The sequence below is a fragment of the Haliotis asinina genome, chromosome 7 (genome assembly GCF_037392515.1).
Source record: "Haliotis asinina isolate JCU_RB_2024 chromosome 7, JCU_Hal_asi_v2, whole genome shotgun sequence".
NCBI lineage: Eukaryota > Metazoa > Mollusca > Gastropoda > Lepetellida > Haliotidae > Haliotis > Haliotis asinina.
This window is the reverse complement of record NC_090286.1, coordinates 1,221,219-1,236,704: the sequence shown is the minus strand read 5'-3', so window position 1 is coordinate 1,236,704 and position 15,486 is coordinate 1,221,219. Positions and strand designations below refer to the sequence as shown.

Here is a 15,486-nt window from a genome sequence, read left to right as displayed (position 1 = left end):
GTATGTGTGTATGTGTGCGTGCGTGTGTATGTGTGTGTGCGTACGTGCGTGTTTAAAGTAGGTGTAACACACTATAGGGTATTTAGTGGTACATCTGTGAATATTCCGAAGATCGTAACATGTCTGGTTTTTATTTTATCTATTGATGCACATAGTAAACATGAAGCACCGTACAGAGGACTGAAGCCACTCAAAAGCATCAATGTCATCACTTTTTCTCAGAGGGCCATACCTGAGACGTTCCAGACCTTTTACTACACTGGCGTTTTGCAGAAGGGTATTTACACAACGTCCACACCACCTGTAAATGGCCACCTTCTCTGCGGTCATCTTCTAATGCATAACCAACACATGATCAGCTCACGCTATTCAAACGATATATAGTCGAAAATGATTTCACAGAATGTCTTCCAAAGTTTTTGAAGGGTTCATTTCTTCTTTGGTATTCACATCAGAAAGTTCAGCGACGTCAATCAACGGTTTTGTCTGCACCTCTGCACGACCCCATGGCAATCTGCAGGACACAGGAACAAGAAGAGGCTAATCTTGGACAATCTTTTTCACCGCTAACGGAGATAAGGAAGACATGCATGTAAGTTATAGAACGCACACTAATATCATGATGCCACATTGGTCGTTGTATCGGAATACGTAAATTGACTTCCAAAATTTCGCCGTCCCTATTAGGGAGTGAGTTTAGTTTTACGCCGCACTCTGAAATATTCCAGCTATATGGCGACAGTCTGTACGTAAGCGAGCCTTGACCAAACAATCTAGTGATCAACAACATGAACATCGACCTGTGCCATTGGGAACCAATGACACTTATAAACCAAGTCAGAGAGCCAGACCACCCGATCCCGTTTGTCTCCCCTTAAGACAGGCATAGTCGTCTAATATGGCAAGCATGGGTTGCTGAAGACTATTCTATCCGGATCTTCACGGTTCCCGTCCCTTATACACAAGCTGCACTATAGGTACCATGTGCATTGCGTTATCCACCGTGAATAACAGTGATCGAACATTTGAATTTGTTAACCAACAAATGTATATTCCTTTACATTAAATATCAGCTATCGTCTCACATTCTGTTTCGTACTGTAATTTCAACCGTTGATAAACTAATTAGAAGCGTACATTTTCGAACTACAAGACAATGTGTTAAGACACTTACTTTCCCTGTTTTAGTAAACAGAGACCGAAAACAAGGATCAGTAGCACTCCCACCATGATGACGACACAGACATCAAGAACACTGATATTGGCGGGGCAGGACACAGGAACCCGCATCTGTAATTCTGAAAACGAAACATTTGGTTATACACAGCAACGATATAGTAAAAACACATCAGACAATACAGTAAATGCTCACTAGGTAGAAATGGATGTCACATGTGTAAATCTCAATAAGAGTACAAGCGACTTGTGTGAGGGACCAAGAGCAATATTACTGCATTGTACAATGGTTTGAACAGGCGACCTTGCTTTTTAATTTCCTACAAGTAGACTATGATAATTATGTAAATCATTCACCTGTTGTTGTCAATAACCAATTGTTAAAATAATTGGTAAAACTGAATTGGCTCGTTCAAATCTCTATGCCCAATTTATCCAATTAGAAACGTCCAGATAGACAAATGTCCTGGTTTGTGACAGATGGAAGCTCCCTGTTGTCTTTAATAAAAATCGATTCCCTAATTCCGTTATGAAATACGACCACAGAAGAGTGTAGCATTACTTGATAATCAATATTTTTACACATAGGTGTAAAGGAAGGATTGAATAGATTCAGATCCTCTGACAGAAAGGCAGGTTACATGATCACATTGCTGCATGTCCTATCAGCGGAGTGATGCCAAGTCGCTTCCAGAGAGGCATTCATCCTCCAGTCCGTATAGTCAAAACATGCATGCTCAGTATTCTTAATCTGTCTCACGTCTGAAATGCCGTGGTATCCTCGCGTTCTACATTGCTAATCGATCTCTATGCACTTAAGCTAAAAGTATTTTTGTTACCTTGGATACAGTCTTTCCCTGTCCATCCCGGCTTACATCCCGTCTCACACTGGCCAGTGTCTCGAGGACAGGAGACAGACCTTCCCTCACACATCCGGGCACTGCAGTTTCCCAGGCAGTTAGCGCCGTATTCCAATCCCTGAACACATTCTGTCAACAAAGAAGAGCATGTCACGTAGCAATCACGTCTCTTAATATGAGTGATAGGCACATATCCCGCCGTACAATAGTTAACATGTGACCAAACTGTCTCACCTTGTGTGCAGTCAGTTCCCCACCACCCTGCTCTACATCCGTCGACACACCTGCCGTGTAGGACGTCACAGGTGGAGTTCTTCTTACACTGACGGTCCGCGCACGACTTCATACAGTTGGCTCCATATCGCTGCCCTACTCCACACTCCTGTCCTGTTGGAATTGTCAAGACACCCGGTGCTTGAATATAACAGGATAATACTCAATGCATTCCATGACAGATGATTTAAAAGTGACGAGCGAACGCTTTCAACATTCACCTACCTCATCGCCCCTAGTCTGGAAGACGCTATTTTCGTATGGAAATGGTATATGTTCGAAGCTGGAATCGGACTCATCTCAAAGTAGAATTAAATGACCATCCATGGCCAGTCGATCGGTTTTCTTCTGAAGGTCAAGTATAGATATCGATACGCTTTATTTGTTGATATGTATTTGGTGCGGATCAGTCGACGTAACTTAAGTTTGGATTAGAATGCGTTTTAGTGAAGCTGCCTACTCTGCTTGTAAAACTGAAGTAACAATTAAAGCTTTACTACATAGCATGTCAGGGAAACCTTACTGAATACAGCTGTTGTCGTGGTCGCATTCATAGTTGTAGTCGGTGCTGTAGTCGGTGCTGTAGTCTGTGTGGCAGTCTGCTCGTAATCTCCGCTTGTCTCGATGTTCGTCACCCACACCTGTACCTCGGCAAAATCCAGGATGGGACCATGTCTATCATTTGCCGTCTCTGTATAGACGGTCAAGTAGCGCCAGGTCCCAGGACAGGTGACGTTCAAGACGTCAGGGATGTCGGTCCCATCTCGGCGCCCTCTGACACGGTAGCATAGATTCCCCTCTGTTGGGTCAGATGAGTTTTTTAGAGACGTATAGAGCTGTAAACCGTCACGCCGACCTCGGTCTGGGAAGATATACACATCAGGGATATACCATCAGAGACAGCATCCCTGTTTTTGTTTGTTTGTTTGCATGCTTGTTTTTTTCTGTTTGTTTTTGTTTGTTTGTTTGTTGTTGTTTTTTCGGGGGGGGGGGTATATTTGCTTATTTCTCTCTTGTTGTTTTGCTTCTTGTTTGTGTGTTGCTTTTGTTTTGTTTGGATTTTGTTTGTTTCGTATTTTGTTTGTTTTTATTTGTGGTTTTAGGTGTTTTTATTTTTCTATCATTTTGTGTCTGTTTGTTTCTTGTGGTTGTTTCGTTGTTGTGGGGTTTTTTGTTTTATTTTATTTTTCTCTTATTTGAGGGGGTGGTGTTTCTTTTGTTGTAGTGGTTGCCCGAGGCATCGAGTGGGTGAATTTAATTTTACGTCGCACTCAGCAATATTCCAACTATATGGCGACGGTCTGTAAATAATCGAGTCTGGACCAAACAATCCAGTGATCAAGAGCATGAGTATCGATCTGGGCAACTGGGAACTCATGACTTGCGTTAAGCGAGTCAGCAAGCCTGGCCACCCGATATCTTTAGTTGCCTCTTACGGCAAGCATGTGTTAGTAAAGATCAATTTTAACCCGGACCGTTACGGGTCCTAACGGACCTAATCGAGTCTGGACCAGATAATGCAGTGATCAATAGCATGAATACCGAGCAAGTCTGACCACCAGATCCCGTTAGTCCCCTCTGAGGACAAACATGAGTTACTGAAGATCAATTCAGGCCAGATTTCCACGATATACTCGTAATGGTCGCGATGCAGAGCGGCTTGGGTTATAGTCTTCAAACTCTACTGCTACCTTTGTGTTTTGTTTTGCCCTGATTACGTCTCCATCTTCGTTAAGTTGCATTGTATGTCCAGAAACTGCCTATCAATATCGTTCAGCGGTTCCATTTCATATAGGCAAATATTTATCAAGTACACGATTTTTTGCCAACATATCTGTACTTACAGCTGATTCGGAAATAGATATTAACTTGAGGTGATGACACCACTGTCTGCAGGTCGACCTTCCACCAAGCTGTTTGCTGGTTGAGATCAGTGTGGATTTCAAATCGCCAGTTCCAGGTATCTATCGCTCCATCCACCGCTTTACTGGCAGAGATGTTTCTGTAGGATGTGCTCATCCAGGCTGGCTTGTTTAGAGCAATGTTTTGCCTTTTATCTGTATTTTTCCCTTTACAATGAAAAGATGGTTTCGGGATAACACAAGGAATGATTGTAGGGTCATCGTTGATTAGTCAGTGTGTCAATCTGGATGTCACACGCCGGCGCCGACTGTAATGCTAACAGACTATTGTTTACATGGCTAGCTATAAGAGCACATATGTAATTTCGAATGTAATATTTATGCACCTTTTTTCTATGGATTACTAAGCAATATTTACACTATAGCAATACCGCCGTCACATGAAGCCTTTGTTCTCAAAGGCAAAATAATTATCTATTCTTTACAATAATACACGCATACCATTTTGGTATGGAGCCACATATTGATTGTGCTTTTCTGTCACCATAATGAATGAAAGATAATTTATGGAAAGAAATATACATTAATGTATCCAGAAAAAAACACTTCATACAGGACTACATGGCTGAAATATTGCCGATGTGACTATAAATCTTATCTCACTCACTCACTCACTCGCTTCACACAGATCACGATGAGAGGTAATAATGTTTGTGGGTCAGTGAGTGAGTTGCGATGATGTGTTAACCAAGTCAGCGAGCCTAACCACCTGTCCCGTTAGTCGCCTTTTATGACCATATGTTTGTGAAAAGAAAGACTGAGAGAAAAACACTTTATTACGCCTTGTCATAAATGGTGAGATTCATACTAAAAGTTGAATGTTTAATGATTGCTGGGTAAGTTATTCGAGACTCGAAAATTCGGCCAGGTAACACTGAGAAGAGGCGTAAAGTAGTTTATAACATGGTGTGTTTTCATCAAGTTAAAAGATCAAAACTACTTCCTACACGGAGTTAAAATGTTTTTGCTTCATGACCAAACATGTTTTGCATGACACCGTTTGTAATGGAACTACAAGAACGATTTATAAACATTATGACAAGTGACTTTGAGAGAATCGCCCATGAAAACATGTTGTATCTCGGGAAGTAAGCAACGTAGGTGACAGGATTAAATGCCCTGAAAACATAGAGCTTTCATGTTTCAAAACAACTGTCGCAATTGCAGGTTAGACTAACCCATAAACAAGATAATCTACTCTCGGAAATATACATGAATACTACACAGCCCACATAGGTATACCTCACATTACGTCACTGAGGCGCGCCCCTCTGATTGGTGGAAATTTCGATCGCGGGAGAGAATTGTGCACTGTTGTCAAAAACGTCGATTCAAGGTAATTGAATGTCGAAATGACTAGTTTTCATAACGTGGTTTCATTTTTAACGATTTCAATAAATGGTTTGTGCATTTGTACCCCCACTGGAGTATATGTGATCTTATAGTGATAGTGACAGGTAACACCCTGATCTTGAAGTCAGAGCATTCAAGCAATTACATCTGTGGTTAAATCGTTGAAGCGTTATCAACAAGTAATTCCCAGTTATATCTTGTCTCAACGTCTCAAAGGAGATGTACTTTGTGGTAACGTTCTGGAAAACTGAAAGGTTCCACACTCAAGGATAAAGGTTGACGGTGGCCTACAGCCTGTCGGTTAACTTGTCGGTATTCTAGTAACGAAATAGAATACCTGGACATATAGTGAAATGACTGGTTCTGCCGTGCGGATGAAGTCGTAAAAGCTGTAAAATATAGTCCAAAATAGATGCTGTTGAAGCACATATTGTCTAAGATAGATGCTGTTGTAGCACATAGTCTATGATAAATGTTGTATCATATAGTCTAAGACAGATGGTGTCGCAACATGTAGTCTAAGATAGATGCTGTTGTATCATATAGCCTCAGATAAATGTTGTAACACATAGTCTGAGATAAATCCTGCTGTAATATGATAGTCCGAGACAAATGCTGCTGTAGCATGTAGTCTAAGAGAATATTACTGGATAGGAACAAATTTAGTCTCACCCGCTGAAAGACTGGCACACGTTGTTAGCATCACTGCATACAACCACACAGCCATCATTCGTCAGAGGAAAATATGAAATCCGACACTAACGCTGGCGATAGGTTAGACCTTAAGACCAACGCTTATACCGTCCCACTTGTTGTACTTGGCATGTAATCACGGGAGACGAAGTGGGCCTAAGGAGAGCTCTGTAGTGGTCACTTCCAGATGTCCCATGTCAATAAGAGTGAATCTCATTTAAGTTCCTAACTTTAAGGTCATTCGCATAAAGTTTTCCTCGAACTAATAAGAACTAATAAGAATATAACCCACGGAGTGGGGTGGGGGAGAATTGTTTTATGTAATCACATGTAGATGAACTACCTGAAACTGTGTGTGTGCGCGCAAACATGTGTGTGCGTGCGTGTGGGTGTTATGGGTTTATGCTCTACCTACGTATTGCTGCACTCAAAGGAGATACTTAACACCAGGGATGTTGCATATGGATATCCAGATCACCTTCAATTTCCCCTCTCCACATGGATTTTACACAGTATTTGACTCAATCTGCTAATAGTAAGGCAATAACTGGGTTTCCTTATATAACAACTTTACTTCTATCGATTCTGACAAGTATGTTGACCGTAAGAACCACAAGTGTAAATCCGTTTATGTAGAGGTGATGTATGGCAGCCAATCTGAATGAATCAAGTTTAAGTACCTACTTATCTCCAACTACTCGGGGAGACTTTCCCTGTCCCGTTAATCTCAAAGTTCACATAGGCAAGTACAACGTGAGCCTGCCACGTGAGTCTGAGTGAAAATACCCATTCAAACGTTTGTTGATGGGAAGTGAATACTGGAAAAACTTCTGTCATTCAAGATTCTGTTTCAATAAGAGACAACAACTAAGCTATAGTAAATTACATGTTCATCATTTAACGGTTCTCCTGAAATACAATGATACTGGACTTGCAAGCCTAACCCTCATCTTACAAGAGCGATTCCTGGACAAAAAGGCTGTGAAGGAAGTGCAAGCGCTCGTGCACTCTCTCACATTCCTTATCATCATATCAACACTAACTGACTCTGATATATCGCCCAACTTTGTCAATCGTAAAGTAAAAATGAAGCTCCCCTACCTCCTAAGAGTACATAATAAGCTTTAATCACTGAAATCTAGTAATGTCCATTGTTTCTTTGTTAACTAGTATTTTGTATTGGTGTTCAAATGTTTCAGCAATTACTGGGAAAATTGGTAAGGTAGTTGATATGTGCTGATAAATTATAGCATAAACACGCTTTCATGAGGTAGTTGATATCCCCAATGGCCCTCTCAGTTTAAACCTCACAGCGTATGCAAGGTAACTAAGTTTCGTGTGATGTAAGTTTGTTTCACCTGCCGAAACTCTCCAGAAGTACTTCAGTAGTTTTCTCATTGACTTAGGCACTGGCATTTAATAACACCACGCATTTCACGTGGGCATGCACTCTTCGTGATTACTAGGCTGGTGGCTTTCGGGAAGGAACATGTATTAAACATAGAAAATATCAATACCGTATCATTACTAACGTGTGTTTATTTATGTGTTTATTTATGTGTTTATTTATACATGAATTTTCATCTTTGTGTGTATGTTCTCGATGTCATGACTTACACATACAACACATTGATCACTCTGAAACTCGTCGATGGCCCTCTGTAGATATTTCAGAAATTGAAAATACACAACCACGAAAAAGAAAATTTGGGTTGTGGGATGTCAGTCACACCACATACATTTCAGAGCAGTGAACATATATACCTACATTGAGTGACGCAAGATCGCAAGATGACCAATACAATCGGCTAGATGAAATCAAACAAAATAAAATAGGTGTAAAAAGAAAACTTGTTTTTAATTTTAACAAACAAAACGACAGATTGGACAGCATGAGGTTATAGGATTCCATCATCTATTTAGTGCATACAGTGGCGCATGTGAAACTGTTTTGTTCTTTAAAATGCATGGAATGTGTGTTACGGCACTGTTACGATGAGTGAGTTAAAAGTTTACATTACCTCGGCAATTTGTCGGCCATATAGTGACAAGAAACAGTCTGTTTAACTATGAGAAATGGCTGTCTCAAAGAACAGTAACACATTATCATGTTATCACAATTACAATAACACCAATAAAATACGAGCTATAGGCCGGCCACAAGTCACCAAAGCCAGGCCATCTTACTGGGTACAGCAATAATATGGGAAATGAAGGAACATATGTTTGTAAATCGCAAATTAAAAAGTGTATATGAATAGACGAACATAGACGATATTGCAAAAAGATGTCATCTAAACAAAATTGCTTATGGGTCAAACAGATATAAGTTGTATCTTAACGTCACTATAAAAACACGAACAAAAATTGAAATCACTTTTGAATGTAGAGTAAATTATTTCAACTGTTTGCAATTACAAGGAAAAATGTACAAGCTGCATGCAGAAGAAATCAAGACATCAACACGGAGAAATACCAGGTGTTACAGGTGTTTCGATCCTGAGGCGTGATAAAGATATTGCCCGCCAGGGAACCCATGTGGCTCGAGGTCATTGGAAAAAGGACAATTAACGATTTGAGATGAAAAAGGGACAGTGATCATTAACAAACAAATTTATTCCTCAAAATACTTTTGTATTCTGCATGGATACCCAGGAGGATTAACACCATCCCTTTAGGTGTAAGCGATTGCACGCATGTTTGTGCCGTTTTATAGAATACACAAGATGTTAGGTAGGGCAATCTGTAAATGGTTACAATACTTCAATCAACATAAAGGATACATCCACTAAAGCGTATATATAAAGAGTACATATAATATCTGTGACTATAATAATACTATGTAGAACACATTAAGGCTAACAAAAACAAAATGATAGCTAATTTTGTTAATTTAAATCTTTGTCCCTTGTGGTAGAAAAGTGAAAACAGTCTAAGGAGATATCATAAACAGTAAGTACCTTTAAGTACCTATTAAGCAACCAATCACTGCATACATCAAAAACACGAACTGTTTTCAGTCAAGTCTGATTGTGACAAGGAATCCTTAGCAGCATTGATTTCGATGTGGAATAGTGAAAGGTATACTGGAGCTTTTTAATCAACAGAGACATCACACAGAGATGAAACCTTTCGAATTCGCCAGTGCAAGTCTTAAACAAAGCCTAGTGTTGGGCATCACAGGTTGGCGTAGATGTTCTGTGACTCCAGGTAGATTGCGGCCACGTCGTAACACAGGGCAACGTCATCCTGAAAAGTGTTGTATAACTATCATACATGTATTTAAAAAGATGGGGAATTAAAAATTGCCAGAAAAGCAAATATTCAAATACTTCAGATGGAAAACTACCCCATATCGTCTCCAGACACATTTTTGTAATGATCTTAATGCATAAAGTGACGAATTATTTCTATAGTCGTAATACCTCGATGCCAAACACACAGTTTTCCGTGTTATTGTTATCTTTCACTATCATCTGTCACATTTGACAATTTTCTCAAAGGTATTATGTGTCCATTGTACAGTCTGACTTCATCATGAAATAGGGACTGTTAATGACTACCACATTCTGATGACACCAGGTGTTCGTGAAAGGTGACCTCTCCACTGGAGGCACACATATACATTCAATAATTCGTTATTAGCATTTCATCTATAGATATTGAGACACCCTTCGTGTGAACATTGAGAAATACAAAGTTTTAACTGTGGTTACAGTAATTGAAGAAAACTGCAAGGCACTACCTGTGTGATATCCTGGTCAAGACAGTGAACCATCGCCCTCATGTTGTTGTAGATCTCAGCTCGTTTGTCATACTTCAGACCTTGGACGATATTGCTCAGGATGCACAACATGGCTGCATTCTGTCTTCCTCCATCGCTGTAACAAACAAGGTGTGGGCAAATAAGAGCGGGTAAAATCGATGAAATGAATATTTGTTACTTTATGCAACGTCATATGCATGAGTGAGTCACGTCTCTGCAAGAATGTTGCAGCAGTAACTTGCCAGTAAACATCATAGACCAGGCAAATCATAATGATTTGTTGCGCGGTCCAGGACGACAAGACACAATAAGCAGGATGACACTCACTAATTGTTTTTCGGTGGCGTACACTTCTGACACATTCCATTTTTTATTAACGTACCAGTGACCAAGCAGTATTTCCATGCGAAATACTTTATTTTCACTCAAACAATGTGTTGTCGTTCTCATAGTGACCAATAGTTTCGCCTGTGCGCGTGTTTGGGACTGATAGGACAGGAAACGCTCATCCTGATTCGAACACTTTGTTTCATCACATGTTAAGCACCCTCATGTAGATTCCTTGTTTAGAGAACTTTCCTCACCTGTACACAACAGTAACTGTGTTGGGGTTGACGTCTCCTGTGTGGCGGTCCAATTCTTCAAGAAGTTCCAAGAAAGTCGAAGGGGATTGAGCAGGCAAGATGTTCAAGATGTACACACGCACGTGTGTTGGTTCAGAGTTCTGTTGGCAAATGAATACATATATTATAAGTCATTCACTTCCAGCTTACCTCAGAGACTGTCAATCTGATCTAATCGTTGTGTCCGTTCAAACTGAAAAATACATCGTTTATGTAAGTGTTCAGTAATGTAGGTGGAACCTACCTCCATTTGTCTCTCTGTGTTCAGGAGGGTGACGTTAGTGTTGACGGGGATCTCTGTAGAACATGTGACAGTCACAGGGCCCAGATCCAGACTGTCTCCTGGGGATGGCACAAAACTGGACAGACACTGAAACATAAAGAGTCCAGTTTGGAACACTAGCATTTCGAGTATAAGCAGAAATTGATGTCACAATTGGAATGAAATTCCTCACCTGATGCGAATCTGGCAGGACAATGACGGTGGAAGACTCCTGTTCCTCTGTGAGTTTCCAGAACAGAGACGCCGTGATGACGGAGGGGGCCTCAGTTAACAGGTAACCTTGCATGGACAGGTGGGACTGAAGTGAAGACATCGCGATTAAAAGTACCATTCTCTTTCTACACCAGAACGTAAGCATTTTCTGATAGTTAACACAACGGAAGAATTTCAAGGCATAGAAATCGAAACTCTCAAATTGTACTATATGTACTTTACTGTTTCCAATCTTTGAATAACCATGTATCAGATACAGTCAAATACAAAAACGTCGCTGTTTACAAACGTTTCCCAAATGTAACAAATAAACTGATGTACCCGCAGGCGTATAGCCAGGATGTCTGAGCGTCCATTTATCCACACCTGGTCTTTCACGCTTGTTTCTGAAACAGGAATTGAATGACGTCTTTCCGCACCTGATTTTTTATTTATGTCTTCGAATCGATAAATTAAATGATATCACAGTTCAATACCAATAGGTTCTACATTTGTTTATGAAATGACATGTAGCTGTTGTAGACTACATATGTAACAGGTGATAGCATTTATGTCTGTCCAGAACTACCAGAAACATTCAAAGCACGTCAGGAAATCCAAAAGACACCACCAACTTTCTCCGCATTTCACCCTGCCAGACGGTTCATGCTCACCCTTCGACTGCTTCTCGCGTTGGGTGTTCTGAGTCTGCAAAATATTGTGAACATTTGAGGGCGTTATCAAACCACTGTTCTAATTATTAGTTTACCGAAGGTAAATATATATGATTAGAGTTGTCTTATGACAAAGCAGCTACCTCAATGAACTTGGTGATTGACATCCGACATGTTGAGAACGTCCCTTTCACATTTCGGTTGTTCCTGAATTCGTCGATGGTGATGGCGGTATTGCCAAATTGGAGTGCATCATACAGGGCCATGTACAGACATGTGTACTGCTCCTAATACAATAAAACATTCAATAGTTGAACATGGTTGTGACTTTCAACACATGTGAATTGTTCCTAATGCAATAAAACATTCACTAGTAAGTCATGATTGTGGACTGGAGAATCATAAACTATTGTAGACAGTTTTATGATAAACAACGCAATTGTATTTACTTATACTACATCCATATATCAGTAATGTGACAGTTTAAGTTTTAGTTTTCAATGCACGGTTTGGTTTTCCACCTTGGTCTGTATCATCCCCTTCCTCTGGTCTCTAATCCCAGACACACATCCCAACACATCCACAGCATTTTCAGCCAGAGCCTGGTCCAGCAGGTAGTCCAGGGCGATGTAGGTTCCTGTTCGGCCGACACCAGCACTGTATGTAGAGAACCAATTCCATGTTTATTCGCATACCACTCATAATTCAATACTACTTCAATTATATATATCTAGTTCACTACTTGAAACATGAAACAAATAGTGTGCTGTTGAAATAAACAAAACCACATGTACCTTCTGTCATGATGTGCCTAAACAAAACCAACAGAATGTCGTGGAAGTTGGTTCAGAGACTAGTACTGCTGTGTGTGGATATTTTCTCATCGGGTAGTATAACAAGGAACATTGTTTTTAGTGTGGGTTTGAACAGAGCATTGTAAACCTGCAGTGAACCAGGAGAGGGTCATCCTGTGTGATGTATGACGACCTGACCAGCCACAGAAACTCAGTCAAGGCCATCTCCTCCGGAGTTCCATGATCCGGCCATGTTGTGAAGTGGAAATGATAGAAACATCGACTTGTGTTTGTCTGAAGTTGTTAAAAATACAACCATCTGAGCTTTGTGCTTCATTGACGCAATAATTACAGAACTATGAAACTGAGTTTATTAGCCATAAGCATTCGAAAAATTTCATGTTTCAGATGAATTCCTACATATACTCAGGGAAACAAGAAAGCGAACATCACTCTGTGTTCCTTTATTTGTTCTCGATTTTTGTCGGAACGGTGAAACAAAATGCCTTGGAGACGAACTTGTACATTTATGTGTCCCCTTGTTTGTCTCTGTCAGTATATTTACTGCCGATAACTGTGTCACATGGATAGATGACGTACCTGTCTGTCTGTAACCTGTACTTCCCTGACGACCCAGTTAGCTCGGATACTGGAGTCTGTGACGGTGATGATGAAGTCGTCCACATGCAAGTCTGTTGTGTCAGACCAGTACGCTTCGCACTTCACCTAAAATTAGCAGTCTTTGAGTGAAATGATCGCAAACATATGCTTCTCATCATGTTAATAGTCACAAATATCAAACCAAACCAAACTTTATTCCATACTGAAGAGGTCACAGGCCTATAGTACTTAGATATCCCAACGTTTTATATGATTTTAAGACTGAACGGTTTGACATCATTGGAACGTTTGCAGTTGGCCATAAACAGAATCTACGGACCAGGTTGCTCAAGAAAATGGCTTGGTCCCTGTGGCAGTTGTGATTCCTTACACTAACAAACTAGAAGACTAGTGTCATCATCTCTCTGTAAGTTTAGCAGAGACGTGAATAGTGTTCTGGTTGTGTGTGTTGCTGATGTAAGGGATAAGTGATCCGGAGATGTACCCTTCCCAACTCCTTCATGTTTGTCAACATGACGATTCTTGTACAGTTCTGTTCCCAGATCATCCTCCAGAATTCCGTGAGGGTCTTCTTGTTGGGAGCTGTAGGTTAAACATGAGTCATATCATTTTGTGGAAATCACTGATCCACACAGATGGCGTACTGGTAGACACATGACAAGCAATGACGTACTTAAAGAGGTTTTAGTTTATCCCTGTGACGTGGACAGCCACTATATACATGGCCTAGTAACTGATTATTTGTAGACATTATGTGGGTAAGTAATTGCAATTGATCATCCGTCTATAAGATAAACCCGTGTATGCACATTCCTAACCACATGACTGCCGATTAAGAGTTTTGATTCGGGGAAATGCACATGTAGAAAAATACTTAATGCATTATATTCTCAAACTCTAATTCGTATAACAGATTTGTTCCTTTCTTTCTGGCAGCTCATATAACACGTTCTTGATTACCAGGTTTGTTGTATGAAAACGTCCAGATTACCAGTTATCTGACTTCCATTTTAGTGTAAGCTGCATTGGCTCAGTGGGTTAAGCATCTGACTTTGTGTGCTGGAGATTGGGTTCCTGACACTGAGGGTGAGTTCGAATCCCGGATGGGACAGAATCCAACGAAAGTACTAGAATCTGTACTTTAGTGAGTTAATATTTGATGTGACATCAGGAATATTTCAACCATATTGTGTCGAGACCATAGCTGACATTGAAATGGAATATATGTATATTATGAAAACCTGTCTACGAAGGACAGTAAAACAACTAGAATATCACAATATAAATCAACATTAGCATGAAACGTTAAAACTAATAGCACTCTCTGGACAATACAATATGCAAACAGGCTACAGATCACATCCCCCCATAAGTATGTATTTACCAGGATAGAATATCTCATGACTGATCAAGCTCCAGGATAGACTCTTGACTGATTTTTGTAAGTACAAGCACAGATCATTACACAGCTATAAGCATTTGTAACCGTACCTTGTGCCGCAATGTAGGCTTTGGGTCGAGAGTATCCCTATTGAAATCAAGACATGACATTATACGATTACTTCGTGTAGCACAATAATTAAAGACAATTAACGGAAACAACAAAGAAATCAGTTTTTAAACAATTTTAATCCGCAATTTCCAACGCGATATCCAACTTACATCGATATAGCTGGCGTTGATGTAGTCGGAACCAGGTTGGTCTGGCAGCTCCTTCAACACCACCCTAGTGGCATCATCTGTAACACAGAAAACTGCCAACTGGAAACTCTACAATACGGATAATATGCAGGGATGTGCCCCCCTTAAGTACGTATGACAACAGGGATGACTTCAGTTTTCCAATAATCAAGTTTCCCTTTATGTTGACGTATATCCGACAAATATGACGTACAAATATTTTTAAACATGCTCACGCGATTTCCAACTGCGCCATGTACCTGTTGCTCAGTAATTAGATCAAGGTTACAATGTTAAGGACTCAAAAAAACTTTCTGAAAGTGTTCAGATTCATAGGAAAGATAAATCTAAAAAGTATGTTACTTGTCACATAAATCAAATACGTCCCTTGTCACTGATAATTGACTTGCACACTCAGAACAATGAATTCAAGCATTGATCAGAATACTGATATACTCACATGGATAGTAACTTATGTATTTGTTTTTGCCCTTGTTTTCCTCCCGCTGGGAGTCGGTGTAAGGCCGGGTAAAGATAGTCGGCAGTTTCTGTGATTAATGAAAGAATCATGGCTTA

At 40.2% G+C, this 15,486-nt stretch overlaps 2 protein-coding genes across 3 annotated transcripts in view; both read right to left on the bottom strand.

Moving 5' to 3' along the window:
- Window positions 1-115: 115 nt before the first annotated feature.
- LOC137292183 (uncharacterized) lies at window positions 116-6,338 on the bottom strand. Of its 2 annotated transcripts, none has more exons than XM_067823747.1 (7): window positions 6,257-6,338; window positions 4,154-4,378; window positions 2,833-3,171; window positions 2,271-2,423; window positions 2,016-2,165; window positions 1,175-1,298; window positions 116-514 (listed from the first exon to the last, which is right to left on the bottom strand). In XM_067823747.1, the coding sequence occupies exons 1-7, from the start codon at window positions 6,312-6,314 to the stop codon at window positions 397-399; spliced, it is 1,167 nt and encodes a 388-aa protein (XP_067679848.1). In that variant the 5' UTR covers window positions 6,315-6,338; the 3' UTR covers window positions 116-396. The 2 variants fall into 2 exon arrangements, with proteins under 2 accessions (XP_067679848.1, XP_067679847.1); XM_067823746.1 differs by having other exon boundaries at window positions 2,271-2,450; window positions 6,257-6,337.
- Window positions 6,339-8,116: 1,778 nt separating this feature from the next.
- LOC137291145 (uncharacterized) overlaps window positions 8,117-15,486 on the bottom strand; it is a 63,098-nt gene continuing 55,728 nt past the window's right edge. The window contains exons 26-40 of the mRNA XM_067822430.1: window positions 15,371-15,458; window positions 14,893-14,969; window positions 14,722-14,758; window positions 13,715-13,812; window positions 13,210-13,335; window positions 12,758-12,903; window positions 12,337-12,472; window positions 11,959-12,102; window positions 11,793-11,849; window positions 11,484-11,528; window positions 11,122-11,247; window positions 10,911-11,036; window positions 10,628-10,767; window positions 10,023-10,158; window positions 8,117-9,526 (exon numbers count right to left, since the gene is read on the bottom strand). Coding sequence (XP_067678531.1) covers window positions 9,455-9,526; window positions 10,023-10,158; window positions 10,628-10,767; window positions 10,911-11,036; window positions 11,122-11,247; window positions 11,484-11,528; window positions 11,793-11,849; window positions 11,959-12,102; window positions 12,337-12,472; window positions 12,758-12,903; window positions 13,210-13,335; window positions 13,715-13,812; window positions 14,722-14,758; window positions 14,893-14,969; window positions 15,371-15,458 — 1,554 coding nt within the window. The 3' untranslated portion in view covers window positions 8,117-9,454. The remainder of the gene's footprint in view (window positions 9,527-10,022; window positions 10,159-10,627; window positions 10,768-10,910; window positions 11,037-11,121; window positions 11,248-11,483; window positions 11,529-11,792; window positions 11,850-11,958; window positions 12,103-12,336; window positions 12,473-12,757; window positions 12,904-13,209; window positions 13,336-13,714; window positions 13,813-14,721; window positions 14,759-14,892; window positions 14,970-15,370; window positions 15,459-15,486) is intronic.